Source organism: Lipophrys pholis (assembly GCF_963383615.2).
Source record: "Lipophrys pholis genome assembly, chromosome: 19".
In the NCBI taxonomy this organism is placed as follows: Eukaryota; Metazoa; Chordata; class Actinopteri; order Blenniiformes; family Blenniidae; genus Lipophrys; species Lipophrys pholis.
The window spans coordinates 3585811-3608003 of record NC_137647.1 but is presented as its reverse complement, the minus strand read 5'-3'; the positions used below and the strand labels follow the sequence as shown (position 1 = coordinate 3608003).

At 42.7% G+C, this 22193-nt stretch overlaps 1 protein-coding gene across 3 annotated transcripts in view; it reads left to right on the top strand.

Moving 5' to 3' along the window:
- mybpc2a (myosin binding protein Ca) overlaps positions 1 to 22193 on the top strand; it is a 71012-nt gene that overhangs the window by 30290 nt on the left and 18529 nt on the right. For 2 of the 3 annotated variants that reach the window (XM_080487439.1, XM_080487441.1), the window contains 10 exons: positions 3688 to 3771; positions 3908 to 4056; positions 6126 to 6243; positions 6494 to 6542; positions 11915 to 11971; positions 12043 to 12209; positions 12415 to 12547; positions 15040 to 15164; positions 17644 to 17749; positions 20223 to 20392. In XM_080487439.1, the coding sequence (XP_080343565.1) occupies positions 3688 to 3771; positions 3908 to 4056; positions 6126 to 6243; positions 6494 to 6542; positions 11915 to 11971; positions 12043 to 12209; positions 12415 to 12547; positions 15040 to 15164; positions 17644 to 17749; positions 20223 to 20392 (1158 nt within the window). Of the gene's footprint in view, positions 1 to 3089; positions 3105 to 3687; positions 3772 to 3907; positions 4057 to 6125; positions 6244 to 6493; positions 6543 to 11914; positions 11972 to 12042; positions 12210 to 12414; positions 12548 to 15039; positions 15165 to 17643; positions 17750 to 20222; positions 20393 to 22193 lie in introns of all 3 variants that reach the window. The other variant, XM_080487440.1, reaches the window with a different exon arrangement.

The following is a 22193-nucleotide window of genomic DNA, read 5'->3' as shown; positions in this document are numbered from 1 at the left end:
TTAAAAGTGATATATCCTGCTTGTCTTTCTACGGGATATATATATCTGTGTGTGTGTGTGTGTGTGTGTGAGAGAGACATGTATTACTTTAGACTCCTGCTGAAGATTTGACAGTGTAATAATTATTATTCACATCCGTCGTAATGATTCTGCAATGGATTGAAGTAATACATGAGATTCAAGGAATTTCAGATGTGGAGTTTGTAGTTTGGTGGTGCTTCAGATGATAAACTGACGAGACGCTGAACAAGTAATGGCTCTGAAATTACAGCACTATTCACACAATATTATCATACCGCCGAGTGTACAGCATTTTTCTTTCCATAATATAACATTTTGTGAACGTTTGCCTGGTTATATCCCGATTAGCGTGTAAAACAAACTGCGAAATGTGGCACTTATAATGACTCAAACGTATTTAGTCGGTAATTAGTGTTCATTCTGTCATGGTGAGGTATGCAATTTATGGAAATTAAAGTTTTGAATGAGTTTAGACTTCCAAGTAGTGCGCACCAGCCAGCGCCACCAAATAAGAGAGTATGTTTCCCTTCAGTCCAGACAACTGTATCTTCCACAAACGAGCAATTTTATTTACAGAATTCCCACATGCACACAAACAACAGTTAGTCAGTCAGTCCAGCCTACCAACTGACTAACTGCCAACCAACCAACCAACCCACCAACCAACCAACCAACCAACCAACCAACCAACCAACCAACCGACTGACCAACTGACAGACTGACCAGCCAATCAACCAACTGACCAATCAACAGACTGACCAGTCATCCACCCACCAGACCAACCGACTAACCTGCCAGTCAGCCCGCCAACCAACCGACCAAACCGCTGACCGACCGACCAACCAATCAACAACCCACCTGACCATCCAACCATCCATCCAACTGACTTTTTGCCTTCTATTACCTAAAACTTTACTGTTAACTCCATGAAGACTGAAAGATGAAGTGAGCCTGTTTCCAGAGCAATAAGTCAATAAATAAACTGGTTGATTCCATAGAAAAATAATTCTGGGTGAATTTCAGCGTTAATGAAAGTTTTCTTTTTCAGTTTGAGGGAATAGCTTCTGTTGGCCAAAAACCGCCAAAGCAATCAAACAGAAAACACGCAAACTCCCCCCAGAAAGGCCTGAAATGGAACATCTAAAATTATACACTTGATTTATGTGTCAAACGAAGAATGAACATTTTTCTATTCTTAGCATTACTTAAACTTTATGGGTAATAGTAATTTGATTAAGATCATGATTTAATACAGGAAAATATTCTGTGACAGAAAACGTGAGGAAAAACCTGCTCTTTTAAGATGCAGTGTAATAATAGCCCTTTTTTGTGTAATTGCTCTGGCCACTTCAACTTAAACATGAAATCTGTCAGCATCTTTCTGAAATTAATGTCAGATAAATTGCTATTTTCAGCAGAACATCTCTGAGGGAAAACCGTGGCGTTATAGAGTCATTTTAAAATGTGCAATGTGTTGGAAATTCATCAATCTATAAATAGGGTCGGTGAATGGGGGGAATAACATGACAGTCCCAGTGGACATATATTCAAAATTTAAATCCCCTAATCTCAAACCCAAGGACAGCATGTAGAGTTACTTTCACTTAGAAACCCGACCCCAAACACAGCAAGTATTCAACGTAACCGTGTGAGAGAGTAAACATTCAGAAGTGTCCCCTGGGTTTCACTCCAGGTTGAGTTTTACCCACTTAAAATTCTCACCGAAACCTTTTAAATCATCATGAACAGCTGAACTTGGATCCATCCTCAGGGGCACTTTTGATTAAAAGATCAAATTAACCCAGCCCATAAAAACAGAGAGAGAGAGAGGAGGATGGAGAGGGAGGAGGAAGAAGCACCGACAGCGTGGCTCTCTGAATTTATGGAGGCGCATGACCTTACTTGACCTGTGACCCTGGATCCATTCTGTCAGCAACTGGTCTGGTCCAATGGATGATCACTCGGGGCTTTACTCACTCTGTGATTGGTGGTCCAATGGGAATTTTTCTTTTTTTTCCGCTTCAGACTATGTAAGAGACGAGATACCCATAGTGGTTGAACGCCACTCTTCTCGTACTACTTTGATTTTGAAGTCGTAGTCCCCGTTTACACGACAATCCTTCAAGTGAAAATGCATAACTTTTGCATTTTCATTTCATAAAAGTTTCGTGTTTACACAGCAACATTCTGAAAGCAGTGTCCGTTTACACGGAAACGGCAGAAACACAGACAATGATGGCGTTAGCCTGCCAGGCCACTAGTGGGTGCTGTTTGTTTTTTGTAATGAAACCACACATACGAGCGCAGGCTATTTACTACGGTCGTGGTGCACGGGAGCAGCATTTCAAAAAAGTAAAGTTTTCCTCCATCTAGACAGAGATGGAGTCTGAGTGTTCCACTTTGGAAGCCATTCTCAAAAAGTTGCATTTTCAGTGGCTCTGAGCACGTGACTATCTGGAAACGCTCCATCTCTACGCAGACAGCTGAAACGCTGCCACTGCACACGTGCACCACGGCCGTAATAAATCTTTCTTCTGCACATGTGCCAGAAAATGGACATTTAGAACAATGTTTACTCTGGAGTGTCATGACTCCCAGTCCACATTCTCCTGGGACTTTATGTTGACCTTTTGTCCTCCCATTGTTAATGTTTATCGTGTTCTCCGCATGCATGTGTGTGGTTTCAAATGACCAACACCTCCCACTAGTGGCCTGGCATGCTAACTACACGGTTTTCAGTGTTTCTGTTGTTGCCATGTAAACTCCAAAGTTTTCAGTAAAATTGTTGCGTAATTTTTTTTAAACTGTTGAAGATGTCACTCATTAACAGCTGTTTTTAATTTTTTTTACATTTTTGATTAGAGTCGGTGAAGGGAAGGTGTGTTTTTTGGAGTGTGAGAGCACGTTGATTTCACGTGTGAGCGTTCCTCACCTGAAGTCAGGGTTATCATTGGGCCGATTAACGCTTATGTTTACTAGCGCAGTCGAGTTACTGTACAGACTGACGTGTTCCTCGCTCTCTCTTTCTTTTTATTTCACCCCCACCCCGTCCCTCCTTTCCAATGCAGAGTTCTCTCCCGACGGTAAGAGAAATGAATAAACCGTCTCTGTAAAGCGCATCAACTGACAAGCAAACACCTCGCTGAGGTTACGTCAATTTACTTGCGAAAGAAACAAGTGTGGAGATAAAAGGAGCTCATTTTTTATTGCCGAGATAAGACCGCACGGCTCCGGCTTGTGTTCAGTCGGGGGTGGCAGATGATTGCAGGGAGTCGGCCCTAATATGATGTCTTCAGAGGTGATCTGAGGAGTTTCTTTATTCCCCCATGGGCCAGCTTGTTCAAGGGGGGGCTCTCCTTGGTCGCCTGTCATTTGTTAGAGGGTCCCAAATGGTTTATGCGGCATAACGGCGAAGGCGTAACACGCTGAATGGGTTTGCCTCACAGAGAGGCCGTTTCAGCACTGCATAAAAAGATCGCTGAGCTCAGAGTGGAGTTTAGTTGAAAACCCCTCGGGTTACTGAATATCTAAGACTAAATAGGGTAAAAGGCAGTTTGCTTGGTCTTGTTCCCTTGTTGTCTAAGATCTGTGACCTGTCTTCATCTGATGATGGCCAGATCACCTTTTCCTGTTTTAATGTGTCCTCTGTCATCTCTCCATCAACAGAGCACGCAGGGGGGGATGGTCCCCAGCCGACTGAGGGTGCCGGCATATTCGTGCTGAAGCCTGAAAGCGCCACAGCAACAAAAGGTCTGGTAAAAACGATCGGCCATAAAACCCCCTGAGTTATATCCAAAGTTGAGCAGACGGTACTTAATGCCAGATCTCAGTTGGAATGGGGACAGTTCATCTATTTTAATTCATCACCGTGTCTCATCTTTGGCAGGCAAGGACATCACTTTTGTGGCGAAAGTGGACGCCTCAAACCTCCCAAGGAAGCCGGTCATGAAATGGCTGAAGGGGAAGTGGTTGGATCTGATGAGCAAAGCTGGAAAGCACATGCAGTTTAAAGAGACGTATGACAGGAACACCAAGGTACCTGTTTACTCTCATTGTGCTCTACATCCATCCAACTTCTGGACCAGTTTTTTTTGTTTTTTTTGGTTAATCTAATGAAAGCTGCCATTGTTGTTATTGTCTATCTACTCGTCAAGAAGAACTATTTTCTATGGCCGTGATGCGCAGTAGCAGCAATTCAGAAATGTTGTGTATCCCACCGTTTCGGAGTTGGAGCGTTTTCCAGCTTGGGAGCCATTTTCAAAAAGTTGCGTTTTCAGTGACTCTGAGCGCTGTTGTCACGTAAACAGACACCCGACAAAAGATTTCCATTTTCAATTGGAAAAGTTGTATAAATGGGGGCTAAGATGTCCTGTTGTACTAAAGAGGGTGGATATACTTCACTGAATGGGCTTTGAAAATAAATGTATACAGGTATAATTTTACCTTAATTTAAATGTATTGAAGCTCAAGCAATTAGTCGACTGGGACGACTTTGTGACATTCTGCTGGTACATGTACAAAGTTTTCCAACTGACCCAGCCCAGTAAGTCTTGCAATACAAGTTTGCAAGTTCCTGTCGAGTCCCACAAGAAAGCCACTGTAGAAAAAGCAAACACAACCGTGGCTGAAGCTCCCGGCTCTGACACAACGGTGTAGAACACAGGATCAACAAGGAAACCCGATGTGGAACACCGTCACTAACAAAACATGGCCTGATCTCAATTTTACGTATTGCCCCTTTAAGGCAATAAGCGCCTCCTTTTCTATGGTTCTGCACAGCGAGTCTCCAGACCACTGAAAATACAGGATAGCTTCATTAGAGTTTGACAACATATTAAGACGCCAGTGGTCACCAATAAACGAAACTGTGGGAAGAAAGTTACAAATCAGATTAGAGTTAAACGTGCAACAATTTTAAAAAGACCCTAAGATTAAATCAATTACATTTAGTTTTCCCAGTTGTGGGTTGTTGGGATTCACTGCATTGCTTGATATAAATGTCTGCATGCCTAAACGCATCCTGATAATACCCCGTTCATTCAAATCAGACATCCGCAACATGCACGGCAGCGGGGGCACTCCAGGAACTGGATTAGGGATCGTTGCTGTGGTACCATCATCAGATCATAACTTTAATTCCCATCGAGCCCTCGGTGTAGTCCCGTTGAGCTCAGTGTTCTCCCAGCCTCGCTACTGCATGGCACGCCTCGCATGTCCTCACATTATTCAGCTATTATCCAGCATCTCCAGATCTTAATCCCTTCATTTGGATCATGTGTGTTTAAATAAGAAGGCATGCAGAGGAGGAGCTCGGGTTAATAGCTCAGTCACAGGGAACACTAGTTTAATGCCAACTTCCATCAATCCTCTCAATAGAAAGCTGTGACTGCACAAGTGTAGCGTGAGGGAAATGGATATTTTAAACCAGATAGTTGAATAGATTATGGCTGTTGGGTGTCGGGATACACAGTACATCAAAAATCCATCATTTTCATTGTATCAATATGCAAAATATTCAGAACTGATATAGAAAATATGTCTATATTTTTTAAATGCTTTCATGCTCTGCAGATTTACTTTGACTTCATTTTAAATACGGAAGAAAAGTTTAACTAATCTGGAGTAATTTGCGATATGTATCTAATTAACTGGTAAAAGCAAATGTGATCAACTGGCACTAAAAAAATAGTGAATAAATCTCAGCACAAGGACAATGACATAATCTGAAAAGGTGTTGGTATTTATTGTAAATTACAGTTTTCACAATATTTGACAATATTATCGCATCTCGTTTGTTCCCCTGATGCTGATTGTTTCCTGATACATATGATCTTTGTAAATGTTTTGTTTGATATATGGACATTTTGACAATTGTGTTGAGTGGTGGGGGTTGATTAGTAGTATTTTTTTAATCTGTTTTTTTATTTGCTTGAATAAGAGGTTCAATCTATTTAAATGGCCTTTTCATGAGTCTGAAGGTGTCGATGTATTCTGAGTGCACCTTTATGAGCGTGTGTGTGTGTGTGTGTGTGTGTGTGTGTGTGTGTGTGTGTGTGTGTGTGTGTGTGTGCTCTCTCACATCACCCGCCTTCTCTCCCCATCAGATCTACACTTACGAGATGCGCGTCATCAAAGTGGTGGATGGAGACGCAGGTGGCTACCGCTGCGAGGTCACCTCCAAAGACAAGTGCGACAGCTGCGCATTCGAAATCACCGTGGAGGGTAGGTTTCTGAGACGGGCGTTTAATCACATTATTGTCATTTCCCATTCAGTGTATCTGCCATTACCACGCAACCGGCTTTGTCAGCCAATAACTCAGAGAGTGCGATGCACATTAGGTCCCATCATTTAGTGGCCGAGCGGGGTCATCAGTCCATTATTCCGTTTTCTTCTCGGGCTCGCCGTGTAATAAATTAACCTAGCTGAGCTCTCGCCGACCTTTCTCACCCCCTTTTTTTGGTTTGGTTCCAGCTGCACAGGAGGGCCAGAAGGACAACATCTTGGACACGTTTAAGCGATCGTGAGTGTCAGTGTTGGTTCTGATCCACAGGACACCCGTCACATTGTGTCCTGTATGCTGCCTTTGGGCATCTGTCAGTCTCCAGTCATCTCCGTCCGTCTGTCTGTCTGTCTGTCTGTCTGTCTGTCTGTCTCCCACCTGTAGCAGGTTTCGTGTGAGTGTCGGTCTGTCTGCCATCTCTGTGTTTTGGGTATTTTACTTCACCTCAACGCTCACATGGTTCAGATTCCCGTGTTTCTTTTAGTCACAGTCTCTCAAGTGTCAAGTGTCTTCTTTTCACCAATACCGTGGAAGTTACTTGGGTAGCCAGTAGTGGAATAACTTTACTAGTTTCCAGAGAAAGTAATGAGTTAGAAGTTAACTTAACTTTTCTGTTCCTTTTTGCCAGTTTGGCCCAGATAGTTTCAGTAGATCTTCTCTAATCTGGATGTTAGGAGGAAGATGCTCTATAATCTGGATGTTGGTGGAGGACGATGCTCTATAATCTGTATGTTAGTGGAAGGAAGATGCTCTATAATCTGGATGTTGGTGGTGGGGGAGCTGCTCTATAATCTGGATGTTATTGGAAGGAAGATGCTCTATAATCTGGATGTTAGTGGAAGGAAGATGCTCTGTAATCTGGATGTTAGTGGAAGGAAGATGCTCTATAATCTGTATGTTAGTGGACGGAAGATGCTCTATAATCTGGATGTTAACTGAAAGTGTGAAAGAGTGACAGCAGCTCTTTTGGTCTTTCAACTCGTTAATACATTATCAAAAGTGGGATTAGAGTAACTTCCTACTTGGTATTCCTACCTCGATGTATTTAAAGCATTTTCCCTTTACTTCCTCATTCTCTCTATTTCTGTCGGTGTGAAATCAGTCCATGTACGTGTCTCCTGCCTGCCTAACATTCCCGACAAGTTTTTTTTTTAGCTGTTCTCAGCCTGTGTACTGTACATACGTGTGTGCTTGGGTGATTGTTAAATCAGCTAACACCTCGGGCGCCGACACCTCGAGTCTCCAAATTTGTAATCTATGTTTGAAAATATAATTTCCTCCCCTCATTAGTGCCCCGGCAGGAAGGCGCAGGTAAGATGAGAAACGACACATAGCGAACGACAGCATCGTATTGTGGCTGAGACAGGATGTCAGGGTACTTATTTGCCGAATGCTTATATGAGGGAGAGAGAGAGATAGAGAGAGAGAGCGAGAGAGAAGGTGAAGGAGAGAGGTTAGTGTGATAAATGCAAATTGAAAAGTTTGGTGAAACTTAAATATGTTCCCGGGGAGATAATGTGTTTGCGTGTTGAAGACCCTGTTATAAGGAGGTCATTTAAATTTAACCTCCAGGGGGTAAGTGGTAAAAGGATCCGTTTTCCTATAGGATGCTTATCTGTGTGTTAATCCTAACAGGTTTTTACCGAAGTTGACAAGGTTTACTGCATCTGTCAGGACATTAGTTCTCATCCTGGGGTCATGGAACTCTTGCAGAGCTGCGAGAGGGCAAAGAAAGGCCTGAAAATTACCGTATTTTCTGGACTACAAGTGGCTTTAATCACTAGAAATGACTTTTCTAATTGTTTGGCTGTTCATGGTTATATTAAAAAGCGACATATGTCAAAATATACAGGAAAATACCATCTAGAACCACTAGATGTCACTGTATGACGATACAGTGAGCTGCTACAGTACCACAGAAAAACCTTAATTACTGCTGAATTTGACCGACAAAGCATGGAGATAAAGCTACACAGCAGAATTTAAAAGAGCAAATGTGCATCAGAAAATAGGAACAGAGCAGCAAAACAAGTTCAGAGTGTGTGAGAAACTAGTGAAAGACCGAAGGAAAATGCAAGACTCATTGTGGGCCAAAAGCACGATGGAACAAAATACACCTGAGTAATGTGTTTTTCCTGTTCATGACAAATTTTTTGATAGACGTGGCTGAGGCCCCATTTACACAACAATGTTTCCAAGTCAAAACAGACAGAGTGTTATAGAAAACGTTTCTGAAACGAACACACAAAGCGATGCATTGTCATGTAAACCGGGCCTTATAGTCCAGAAAATACGGTAAATTTGCAGCCAGAGACAACCAGAACAAGACGCATTGTAAAGTCTTCAACAGACTGTTCCTGCTTTTGTATGGTGAGAGAGACAAAAGCTTGTCTTCACTGTAATGTTTCAACATGCCAGATTGAGACGTGTATCTGCAGTTTTTCTTTAAAGAAAGCTTTGGGAGCTTCTAGAAAAGAAACTTTGGGGACCTCTCACTTCGGCAGACCGACTCACTCCGGGGGTTTCCTCTCTTCTCGACCCCTGCGTCTGTTGTATGTCTGAACTATCTCTTCATGAGATGCCCCAGGCATCTTTATGTTCTGTCTGTAGTGACTCGTCTGGCAGCCTATAGTGTTATAAAGGAAAACTGTAGGATACGTATGGTATTAATACCGCAGAGTTCACTTTTCATAAAACAACAGCCCACATTAGGAAAACCCATTTGATTTACTTTATAATAGCTTCATATGTTTGGCCAATATGGAAACTGTTCCAGTAAAAGTGAAGTACGCCTCAGCTCAAAGTTCTTGTCACGTTCATCTTCCTCTCCTGTTACAATCACAAACTGCACCAAGAAAAAGTGAGATTTAAGTTAAAACATTATTACTTAGAATGTCTCTTTAGTTGTGTAGTCAATACTCATCTGTAGAAGAAATATAAACATGCATTTTTGGATGTAGGAGGAAAACAACACTATTAAAGTCACCAGATTATAGAGCATCTTGATCCCACTAACATCCAGATTGTAGAGCATCTTCCTCCACTAACTGAAAACATAAACACAGTGCTGATCTCTCAGCCAATGATTCACAACTCCAGTATAATGATCCAGCTATAGAGACAGGACACATTATCACAAAAGATTTTCCTAAATAATGACTTAAGTTTATTCGTGACTTGTTAAAAAAAAAAGTATGTAACTGTCTTTTTCGTAGTCATTAGATTTATTTGAAGTCCATTTTCATCCAGCGAGTCCATCAAGTTTCCATCAAATTCCTCAGATATTCCCCTTCAGGTCGAGCTTCTACATCTGCTTTGGCCACAGAACATCACTAACATCGCCTCTGCGCTCACCCCAGACATCTAGCTGTCACGTGCCTCCAGCAAATGAGGGCATCTTCATCATCATCATCATCATCATCATCATCATCATCATCATCATCATCATCATCATCATCATCTTCATCATCATCATCATCATCATCATCATCTTTGTCCTGGGAGAATTCACTCCCAACGGGACGGCGGGGACAACAGCGATGGATCTTATCCTTGGCTGAACCGTTCATCCACAGGACGAGCATGATCACCGAGAGCGGCTGTGAATTTATTGGCATTCATCATGCTCTCCGAGGAGTTCAATGAGCCTCAACCATGCCAGCAAAACACACTCCACGCTGCAAAGGAGCTGCCAAAACCATTCACGGTGGAAAACAACAAGCACTCCATCCTGTAGACATTTATTGGCGGGTGCCACACACAGCGCTTGTCACCTTGTTGAGCACAGGAGGTTGACTGATGACTCGACACCACGTGGCATGTTTCACATCACTTTATACACGAAAATACGCTTGCGAGGTGTAATAAGGGATTTTGTGAAGAGAAATAGGCCGATAGTTTCCACCCCTTAGCGATCTTAGCATATTATTGTGCATAAAATTAGATCTGCAGTGATAGCTGTGCTATAGATAGAGTTTTCTCAGATAATATTGTAATAGAAAATAAAGAAATCACACAAAAGCCAACGTGTATCACCCCAAAATAAGAAAATAGTGAGCATAGATGAAAAAAAAAAACCCTAAATAACATAAAAAAAAATAAGAAAACAGAGAATATGTGCAAAAGAAAGGTTGCTGCAAGATTTTAGAACAGAAGTTAAATGAAATGTGTAATATGCAATACAATATGCCCGTGCAATGTTTTGAAAATAATGTTGGTTTACAAGTGAAAACTGGAAACTTTCGTTGTGTTTTGGGCGTCAGTTTCCACGGAGTCGGCGTCATGCATTGGAAGTATGTTTGAGAATTTAAGTCGTTTACATGAAACAGGACAAATAGTGGAGGTTGCTAAATACGGTGACTGGACCATTAAAGGGCTGAGGTAAGGATTAGGGTTTGGTTAATAGTACTGGAGAGAAGACTCCGCTTATGCGACAGCTTTTCTAGTGAAAACGCATCGTTTCAGGAAAGTTTCGTGTTTACACGTGCCATAAACGTTAACAACGGGAGAACACGGACATTCTAGTGGACAGATACCCAAGTTGAAAATTGACCGTCAAAATAAAACTACCAAGTCCCGGGAGAATATGGACCGGGAGTCATGACTCTCTGGAGGAAAACACAGTTCTTATTGTCCATCTACTGAGCATGTGCAGAACAACTTGGTACGTTTTCCCCCGTTGACGCAGAGACGGAACGTTTTCAAAAAGGTCCAGTGGCTTCGATCACCGTTGACGTGTAAACGGTCAACCGAAACGCAATGACATTTTTCAAGTTTTCACTATAAAATGTACAAACGGCTCCAAGCAGTGGCTGTGAACTCTCCTCCACGCTGGTAACATCAGAGCCACGGGCCCTTCCCCAGGGGATGCTAGATAATTATTATCGCTTTCTTTGACATTCGAAAGTTTAAACCCAACACTCCAAGACCCCGGGGTTGCAGGTTGGAAACCATAACTGTCGACTCGCCGTGCAGACTCGTCATGTAACGTCACCATAGCAATGTTTCCAAACTTGCGCCGTCTTTTTATGACTCGCCGTGTTTAAGTGTCTCCAAGCCGCTTAGAGTCCTCAAGAGATTTTATTGTACCCACGGCAGCCTGAATTGGAAACCTATTGGCTCCTTTGGATGAGTCCTCTCATGTGACGAAATGTTATTTTTATGACAAAGTGTCTGTTTTCACATCTCCTGTGTTTCCCCCCCCCCCCCCCCCCCCGTGCTTCACTTCAGCTAATTTATACAGTGTTTGAGTTCCTGTGATGTTTATGCTCCTTGTCGGTTGCTTTCACATGTTGCGTGTCTATTATGATCTCTGTCTGTCGCTCGAATTTAGGGCATCATGTCTGCTTGTAGTCTTCGTCAAAATGTTCTCCTCTGTGTTCTCACGCGTCCTGTTTTTTTTTTTTGTGTCTATCTGAACACAGGATGAAAAAAATGGTTAGCTTTGACGACAGGCACACGTTTTCTTTATCATGTCAACTCTGTTGTTATTGTCACTTTTGAGTTTCTTCGCCTATTTATAGTCCGGTGTGTTATTGAGCACGCCGTTTTGCTCATACTAGTGTTGTTGAAAGCCACGCAGTGTTTAAAAAAAACCATACATTTTCTTGCAGCGGAGAGGGAGATGAAGATGCCGGTGAGCTGGACTTCAGTGTGCTGCTCAAGAAAAGGTGAGCGCTCTCAGAGCGGGAGAGAAACGTCTCCCACCTTCACCTCCTCATTAATTTCCTCGCTCAATCAGGGAGAAGAAAGAGGAGGCTCCGAAGGAAGAAGTGGACGTCTGGGAAATTTTGAAGAAGGCCAAGCCGTGCGACTATGAGAAGATTGCCTTTCAGTATGGCATCACAGACCTGAGGGGCATGTTGAAGAGGCTGAAGAAGATGAAGTTTGTGCCGAAGAAGAGCGACGGTGAGCGACGGTGGACGAAAACTGTGCGCGGCTGAAAAACGAGACTCGTAGTCGTAAATTCCAGGAGTGTTTGGCGAAAGTTGCGTGACTGTGACGACAGGTGGAATGTGTGTTGGCGGAAGCTCGGCTGCCGGTCGACACTGGGAGTGTTCGGCCGTGAAAGCGGCGGTTGAACCGTCCTAACCGGGATGCTCTCTCCCGTCAGCTTTCGTGAAGAAGCTGGATACGGCCTACTCGGTGGATAAAGGCAGGAGGATCCAAATGAGTGTGGAGATCACCGACCCCGACGCTCATCTCAAATGGCTCAAAAACGGACAGGAAATCAAGCCGTCGGCTAAGTGAGTCATTGTACCGTGTGTGTGTGTGTGTGTGTGTGTGTGTGTGTGTGTGTGTGTGTGTGTGTGTGTGTGTGTGTGTGTGTGTGTGTGTGTGTGTGTGTGTGTGTGTGTGTGTGTGTGTAATGGACCATAATGCTTATGGACCATGCTCTGTGTGATAATTGCTGTCATTTAATGAGGTGGCGCTCCTGAGGCTAGTTGAAAAATGGGAAAAGGTACTTAAGATAAAGTGACCACAGATGTATTATAAAGCGGATTTCAGGGATCGAGAGTCACACATGAGTACAGATTTTCCAGTGATTTATGGCCATTTAGGGTAGTAGTATTGCCTGATTAGTGAATATATGGTAAATGGTGGTGTATGGCGTACAACAGGGCTCATGCTCAGATCCGGGACCAGCGTGTTTCCACCACATTCGGCTCATGAGCTCCAAGAGAATCTACGTTTGAGTTCAACTGTTCTCAAGGTGCAAGTATTTATTTTGAATTAATAAAGCACATTTTCAGCATCTCAGCAGATTGTTAGTCACATTTACCCGTTCAGTCACACTCACACACCAATGGGAAGTGGCCATGCAGGTGATTCAGCTCCACTGGAAACAATTAGGAATTCAATCTCTTACCTAAGAACATTTAGAGAGACCGACCTACTCCAACAACTCAGCCTCAGCAACACTGTCAATCACTAAAAACAGCAACAAATGGGGAAACATTCACCACAGAGAGGTGAAATCCCCCACACCACCACCTGCAGATCACATCTAGTTAATAAGTGCCTTCATGTCCTTTGACATAATGCAAGAATTCATTCATTTGCACCCATTTGTCCATCTCAGGACTGCAGGGGAGCTTCAGCTAATCCCAGCTGACGAAGCTGGCGAAGGCCGGCTGCATTCTGAAACAAAAGGCTTCACAGAGCAAACAGACAAGAAGAAATTTAGAGTCACGAAATGAGAAAAGTCATGAAAAACTTCACGTAGAATGCAGTCAAATCAGAATTTAAATTGCGTCTAACACGGGATTGCGCTCTCGGTTTACGTACACAAAATATAGACATTTTCATCACGTATACTCGGCACCAAAATGAGGAAAAACCCTAAATTCCTAGGTTATTACGGCCCTATTTCACCGGTCTGGTCCACTGACAATGAAGTTAGGTCGTATGTGACTTCTGACAAACCTGCTTTAGTAGATCAGACACATATTGTCACACATACTTAAGATATAAACGTCCTCACTCAGAAGGTTATTTGTTTTTTCGCGTACAGCTGGTGTCGTGTGTGTGACAGTAGAGCCATGTTAGTTCAGAGCTTCTTGAGTCTGCGGCGCTTCATCCAGTGTCGGTGTCGCTCCCCTCTTGGCGTCCAGCCACTCTCTCTCTCCGCCTCCTTCAAAGGCTGCTTTTGGCTTTTTATTGAAGAGGCTACAGCTGTTGCCGGCTTCTTTATCTCTCTCTCTCTCTCTCTCTCTCTCTCTCTCTCTCTCTCTCTCTCTCTCTCTCTCTCTCTCTCTCTCTCAGTCGCTCCACCGTCTGCTATTTCGAGAATCTTCATGCTGTTCGTGGAAAGCGAGGCGGCCCTCTTCCTGTTATGATTAAGACAGTTACTACATGAGAGGGGGGGCTTTTTATTCTCACCTTCAATGGAACCTCCCTGGAGGTCTTTGCAGGCGGTGTGCTGTGACCACTGAGCTCTAACAAATCAAATATTTTACACGAAAAGCCGCTGGGATTATGATGTTCCTGGAACGAGCCGGGCCTCTTTTGCTTTATTTTCGAACCGCTGCGGTGGTCAACACGTGAAGCCAAAGCAAGACGACGCTGCAATTTGTACTGTAGCAAAAAAAAAGAAGCATTTTTCTATTGTTTTCTTTCTTGATCATTAAGTTGTTTGTTCACAGAAACCGGTAGGGCGTCTGGAGGCAGGTTGATTTGGCCACATTCCAAGTTGGAAGTTTTACAGCATTCAAGAGCTCAAGAGCTTTCTGAATAGTGATCGAAACATGAAGGGGTGGAGGTCGAGGTGAAGGAACGTCAAATCAAGGGTGGCAAACACATGTGGGGCCACAAACGACCCAGTTTCATCTTCAGTGGGCCAGACCACTAAGATAGTGCCGTAATAATCTTTAATTTGAAATTTTAAAGGTTTATGTGTTGAAAATGTCGATATTTAACAAAATCCAACGGAAAAAGACTCCAATCTCAACAAGAAGCCAAATTTAATGAAAACCTTTGGTGCAAAATACAGTGACATCTACAGAAAACCTCTTCTGTGGTATTCTGGGTGTTTTTACGAACTCAATTGACTCATTTTAGTACGTCTATATTTTTTGTGTGGGCCCGTCCGTAAACATCCATTGACGTGTGTCGTCTTTAACTATGACTCACGCTGTTGTCTTCAGGCCAGGTGCGTTGTGATTGTAGCTTGATGTTCTGTATGATTCTGAATCTCTATCCCCCCTCCCCTCCCCCCCCGTCATCCCCGTGTGTCCAGGTATGTGTTTGAGAACTTTGGCAACAGGCGAACGCTCACCATCAACAAGTGCAACCTGTCGGATGACGCGGCGTACGAGTGCGTGATCGGGGACGAGAAGTGCTACACAGAGCTTTTTGTCAAAGGTATATGAGTCACTGTCTTTGGAGGAATCCTGCTTTCAGGAGGGAGAGAGGGAGGCTCTTTTTTCTTCTTCTTCTTCTCTCTCTCTCTTCTCTCTCTTTTCTCCCCCTCTCTCTTTCTGCTCGGTTTAGCAGACGCTGTCATCAGAGCGTTGAGAGCCTTGACAGCTCTGTTCCCTTTGTGTGCCTCATGTTGTGTCGTTTGTTTATTTCAATACTTTCATCGCACACGGCGACATGCTGCGCTCTGCTGTCTGCTCACTCATATTTAATGGCTACGTGGCCGGTCGGGGTTTTTAATGCTTTGTTTATTGTCATGTATCATTGTTGTCAGGCTGTATGGATTAATATGCTAACACATTTATTATAGATCCGAATAATCTCTCAGAATACCTTGCAATTATTATTATTATTATTATTATTATTATTATTATTATTGTTGTTGTTGTTATTGTTGTTATCAGGGTGTCGAATTAGGACTTTAACATTCAGAATTTCCCATAATATATTGTTATGGTAATTGTTTAATTGAAAACACTAAGTGGATTAGGCTGCATCACAATAACTTTTTGGGAGGCACTTTTAATTACCATATTATATTATATTATATTATATTATATTATATTATATTATATTATATTATATTATATTATATTATATTATATTATTGAAAAGGGTCTATGTAATCAAACTAACTGCGTCTCGTCTCTCATGTCTCTTCACTGTTTGTTTCAAAAGATGTAATTGGGTCTACTGCTTCTATATTAATCTCTTTGCCCTGTGTGCCACCTGCGTGTGTTTGTGCGTGTGCGTGGGTGTGGGTGTACGTGTGAGTGTGTTTTGGGAGTGTGTGCGTCCACAAAAACCCCATTCATGTAGCTGTTTGCCAACACCTACATCAGTACCTTTTGTCGCTGATTCATCTTGACATTAGTGAGGGCAGTGGGGAGCTCAGCACATGACAGCCAGTCAAATCCAGCAGTCACGCTACTTTCAAAAGACATAAAGTACTTAGGCAAGAAAAAACTCGGGCCTTTGGTTTGTTGTGCTCTGAAGTGTCTCCCGGGGGATTGTTGTGTTCAAGCTTGTAAATGATAACATGTTAGATGCATGCAAAAAATTGTTTCCTACACTAAACACAGCCTAATAAGGTTCCTTTCGCCTAAAGGGTTTCACTAAAGTTGCACCGAGACCGATAAAAGTGTCAGTCTGATACTGTGTCATCAGATAAAATCCAGCCCGATTTCCTGAGCTGCTTATCAGTAACATAATTTAAACATAACATACAAAAAAAAAAAAAAGAAGAAATGTTAAGATAACTGCAATTTATGTACCAGAGTTGTTCTAAGGGGAACTGAACGTGGTTTCAAACTTTATGTCCTTAATTTACAACAACGTGACGAGACGCAGAATTCAGACAGTTTTGCTGAATTTTTTCCTAAAAAGGCTCATTTATGCCCATTTCATTAGCAAAGCCTTCCGCCCGTACGCTGCGATCGTTTTGTATACAGTACTACTACCACTTCATTACACATAGGGCAGCGTGGAGCCTCTACAAAGTTCTGCGTCAAGGTTGCATATGCCGTGAAGTAATTCGCCGCCATTACAATAGTGGGATGCCATAATCATGAAACTCGTTGGTAATGTACATTTATCGTTTTTTTGATCTCTCTTTATTTCTTACAATCTATTTCCTCGGCATAAAATTGTAACTTCAGTGATTATTTTTAACCCTAAACGGTCTAACCTCTCCCGCCACCTTTCTCGATTTGTTCCTGAGGGGAAACGCACGCCGCCGCTTTATTGTGCCCAAAACCCGATTCCAACTAAAGTCATTACAACGCCTGGAGTTGAAATTCAATGGTTCAGGTAGTTTGTGGTCTCGCCTGCTGAGAGGATTCCGACGTCCGGAGGGGCCTGGAAGCAGACAGATGACAAATAGCCGAGGCCAGCAGGGCATCAAGAAAGCATGCAGTTCTACAATGTGACTCCCAAAACCTCAGGAGACCCGAGGTACCTTCCACCTATATAGCTGGCTTCCATAGGGAGCACATTGTTGTATTGTTCGCTTTCAGAAGTGGCGTATACATACTCTAGTATATTGAGGGTCTGCGCTCTACCGATCTGGTTGAGTTTTAGTTACAAACTGAAGAAAAGTTGTTGCCTCAGATGAAAGTCTGGACCGTTTCTGGGTTTCATGTCAATCAGAAGTTAAAATTAGGCCTGCGATTGCCTCCAAATGATGAAAAACCTTGTCATTGTCCATGAAGTCAGTTTACACTCTATAGAAATTGTATTATTTTTATCTTACCCAGTATTTTAGTACCATTCAATCTGCTATCCATTTTTTTGCCCCGCTCGTGTCCCTGTTCAGTGTTCCTCTGGTGGTTTACATTAACGCAGCCGTTCAGGTCTTTAATGACTCAGCATATCTCTGCCGTCTGAAAGGAAGTCTGACTCTGAGCTTTCTGTCTGTGTTCAGAGCCTCCGATCACCATCACCAAGCCGCTGACCGACACCACCACCGTGGAGGGCGAGAAGGTGGAGTTTGAAGTGGAGGTGTCTGAGGAAGGAGCCAGCGTCAGATGGTGAGCTAATGCGTCCTTTGGCTCGCTCCGGTATAGTTATGAATTAAAAAATTGAAATTCATTAGTGCGAGGGGCAGAACTTGCCGATTGTTCGCTTCCAGCGCACAAATACCTTCGTATAATGGATAAGCACTCCGCTGAGACAATGGATTTGGAAGCTGGTTTGAAACACTAATAGCCGTCGGTTTGTCAGATGATGATGGCTAATGTCACTGTAAGGAAGAGATAAATGCTCTTCGTTTCTCACTCCAAAGAAAAGTGCTAGATTTAATGATTAAAAACACTCAGCAAAGGCTGCAGCTTTTTTTTTTTTTTTTTAAATATCAGCAAGGTAGAAAATGGAGGTTCAGTCCAGCAAAGATCCATCTGGACCATTAAGTTCAGATTAGACTAATCATTACACCATTTAACCTTTATTTTGTAGCGTTGCTCCACCAACTGCTGGAATCCTACTGCCAACAAAAAGACCTGAACGTTTGTGAACGAGGACTGGCCTGATCTACTAAGGCACTACAACATTTTCAAGTGAAACAGAAGGCCCGTGTTGCGTTTTAAGGGTCCGCTTACATGACAACGGTGCTCAGAGCCACAAAAAAAGCAACATTTTGGAAACCGATTCCAAGGTGGAGCTCTTTGAAAACGCCTCGTCTCCGTGGAAATGGGTCAAAACGCAAGGATTTTAATGTTGGGGTAGATACTGGAATCCAGGAAGATGCTACTGTTTACTACGTCAACTCTTTTGGCAGCAGAAATGTTGTAATTGGGATGTTCTGCTGATTTCAGCATAAACAACAAATGCTGCTCGTAAAGGAAGTTTTTAGGCTAAAGCATTGTTGGGAGTGTCTTACATGGTACGTACTGCAGATTCTCACAACTAAGTATGTGATACAACTGCGAGAAGACGTTCCTAATTAGTAACTTTTATGGTGGAGTAGTGTTCGTGGTGTTGCAGACTAACAAGATGCTCCTGGTGAGTCGACTGTGGTCGTGTTTGAGGCGCTTCAATTGCAGGTTTTTCGTGAGTTTTTGGCAACAAAGCTGCTCCTGAGAGAGGAAAGTGCAGCGAGCAAGTAATCTAAAGTACAGTTGGAGGCTTTGTTAGTGTTGGAGTTCTCAAGACCACAATTTCAAGGACTTGGTCTTAACTCTTTAAGTTCTCTTCTGTAGTAGTGAGGAAGAAGTAGTGAGAAAGGCGCTCATTGATATCTGGTCTAAAGACTATATATCGTGGTTGTTCATGGCTATCTATCAGCCGTGAGCTAATTAGCCTAGCCACCACGGGCTAAAGCCGTGTTTCTTCCGTACTTCGTCTCTGGTCAGTGTGTTTTTCAGGCGAGAGCGCCCCCAAACCAGCAGCTGGTGTAATTGCATATAATTTTCCAGACGGTTTGATCTGGTCCCAAAAGTGCTGCTTGAACGCAAAGGTGTGAAAATCCTGCAGCGAGCTCGTTATCGTCAAGCTATAGCAATGTTGGAGGTGGAAACAATTTTTTTTTTCCTACAGATTCTGACATCCAGGAAAGATGGTGATGCATGAGAAAGATGCAATTCGCCAGCAGGAAAGTTGTCACTGAATGTGATGTAAATTTCTTCAGTTTTCCCAAACTGTTTATCCTCATTTTCATGTTTTCTCTCCCCCAGGAGTTTACAAGAGTCACTTTAGAATGTGACAGTCTTCTTATCTCTTCTCAGCAAGAAGGCGATGGACTTTACAGTCTAGTTTTTGGCTCAGCAGATCTTTACATAACACCTGAAAAACTGAGAAAATTAAAAAAAAACAAAGCTTTATATGCAAATAACCCTGGCCAGCCGGTGGCTTGTATTTTGCATTGTGGCGAAAATTCCTCTCTGCCTGACAAAATGTGCTAAGACAATGTTTCGTCTTTTGTATTGTTACAGTAAACAACAACCCAATCTTATATAAGCCTTGGAAACCTGGATGGGCTGTTAACGGGAAGAATGTCTTTGTTGGAGAAGCACTTTCTCTCAGCCTTAGTCGGTGAATTCGCTTACAAGTTTCTACATATTCAGACTTAAATGACATGAGTGTGACAGAAGATTCTTTTTTCCTTCTTTCTCCTGTGAAAAATTGCAGCTGCATTACAATGCATCAGTTACAGTGGGAAGCTGTCTCTCTCTCGCTCTCTCTCTCGCTCGCTCTCTCTCTCTCTCTCTCTCTCTCTCTCTCGCTCAGAGCTATTTTTACAATGCAGTAAGTGTACTTGAAGAAAGGCTCACCTCCTGCACTGTTTGCAGCCAGAACCTTGTGATCTCTGAAAGCTCCAGCCATGTAAAACACATGTGTCAATCAGCAGCTCTTGAAGTGACGCTGATGTGTGTGTGTGTGTGTGTGTGTGTGTGTGTGTGTGTGTGTGTGTGTGTGTGTGTGTGTGTGTGTGTGTGTGTGTGTGTGTGTGTGTGTGTGTGTGTGTGTGTGTGTGTGTGTGTGTGTGTGTGTGTTTTCCCTCCGCAGGATGAAAGATGGAGTTGAGCTGAATAAAGAGATGGCAGGCTCAAGGTACCGGTTCAAAAAGGATGGGATGAGGCACGTTCTGATCATAAACGAAGCCACTAAAGATGATATTGGAATGTACTACGCCATAACCAATGGCGGGGAGTCGCAGGCACATCTGGAAGTTGAAGGTACCGAAATCTTCTGTTTGAGCCGTTATCATTTCACACATTACCTATACCACCAACACAGCCGGCTATGAGTGCAGGCTGAGCGCCCACACCAGTTCATCACGGGGCACACATTTAGTGAAGCCAAAACTTTTGCGTTTTTGATTCAAGAAAGAATCATTTTGAAAACAATGTCCGTTTACCTGAAAAGGGCAGAAACGTTGAAAACGGTGTTGTTGGCCTGCCAGGCCACTAGTGGGTGCTGTTTTTACCTTCGCCAATAAAAGTTGGGCCAGAAGGTTATGTTTTTGTCTACGTGTATTTATTGGTTTGTATGTATGTATGTATTTTGCCAACTTTTCGCCAAAACTATGAACCTGAACTGCATGAAATCTTCAGCAATGATTTGTCGTCATCCAAGGATAAATCGATTAGATTTTGGGACGTTAACGGCTAACCGTTTCTGAATAAATCCCCCAAAACTGCGAAAAAAAATGATGGGAAGGGAGACAATCAAAGGAGATCAGCGTCTGTTGCCATGGAGACACTCCCTGCTCAGTGTTTCACACAGTGATGTTGAGTGCTAACACCAGAGTGCTAATTACAACACGCCCTGAGATCAAAATCACGTATATTTTCAATCTCGTTTCAATCTTTTATACATTGTTCAAGCTCTCAGTTGCGAACAAACAAGTACATTTAAGCTCGGATGTATCGGTAAGTGTTGTAGTCAAGACCACCTGACCCGAGTCTGAGTCGAGACCAAGACCAGAGCATCCTGAGATCATGACCAGACCAACATCTTGAAAACTCGAGACCAGGCTCTAGTGCGACGGCGCCAGACGACGTGGTGGAAACTCAGTTTTTTGCACTAAAGATCATTTCCAAATGTGCACCAAACTTTCCAAACAGGAACTTGAACCAGGGACGATCTCGCTGCGAGGTGAGAGAGCTAATCACTGCTCCACCGTGCAGCGGAGTCATTATTTATTTGCAGCTCTGCTCTTACAAGCAGGTTCATTCCAAATTAAATGAAAAGCAAGAAGCGGTGCCACTTCAAAATGGTGCATGAGAAATGATAAAAAATTATTCGGACTGTTTTTAAAGTAAAAAAAAAAGAGAAAAAGAGCAGATTTACTACGTTTTCCAGACGCGACTCATCAGTGGAGTGACTTTAAGAAAATTTAGCTCATGTTGATGTTTTCCATCCTGACAAGCATGGAAAGCAACAGATTAGTCATTACTCATGTCATAATTAATATCACTTCATTAAACCCTTGTATCTGCAGTTCATCACACGATCCGTCATGCTAATTGATACGAGGCCTCAGATAGCGTGCCGCATTTACTCACCGCAGACGTGCGAGGCCAGCCGCTCTCCCAAATTGATTATGGTGTGAGAAGACGACTGTCCTCCCCCCTCGGCTGAAGGGTGGGAGCGCACAGAGCAGGGTAGACAGACAGGCCGGGCGTGCCGGGCTGTGAATCAGGTGCTTAGCGTGAAAATGTCTTTTTGGTATCGCAGCTAATTAAAGATGAAGTTGTTCAATCTTCACAGGTTCTGCCCTTTAAAGAATTAATTTATTTGGATTTTCTACATGTGCATACAAAATAAAACATACAAATATATATTAATCTTTTTGATGACATGTAAAAAAAAAATGAGGATGACACAAAAAAAAAAAAGTCATAAAGAACACTTATTTCCATGGTGGTCTTCATAAGAAAATAAATAAAATAAAATAGATAATAATTTAAAAAAAAACATAAAAAATATGAAATAATGAACAATTAAAAACACAAAATTAATTGTGAGTGGCAG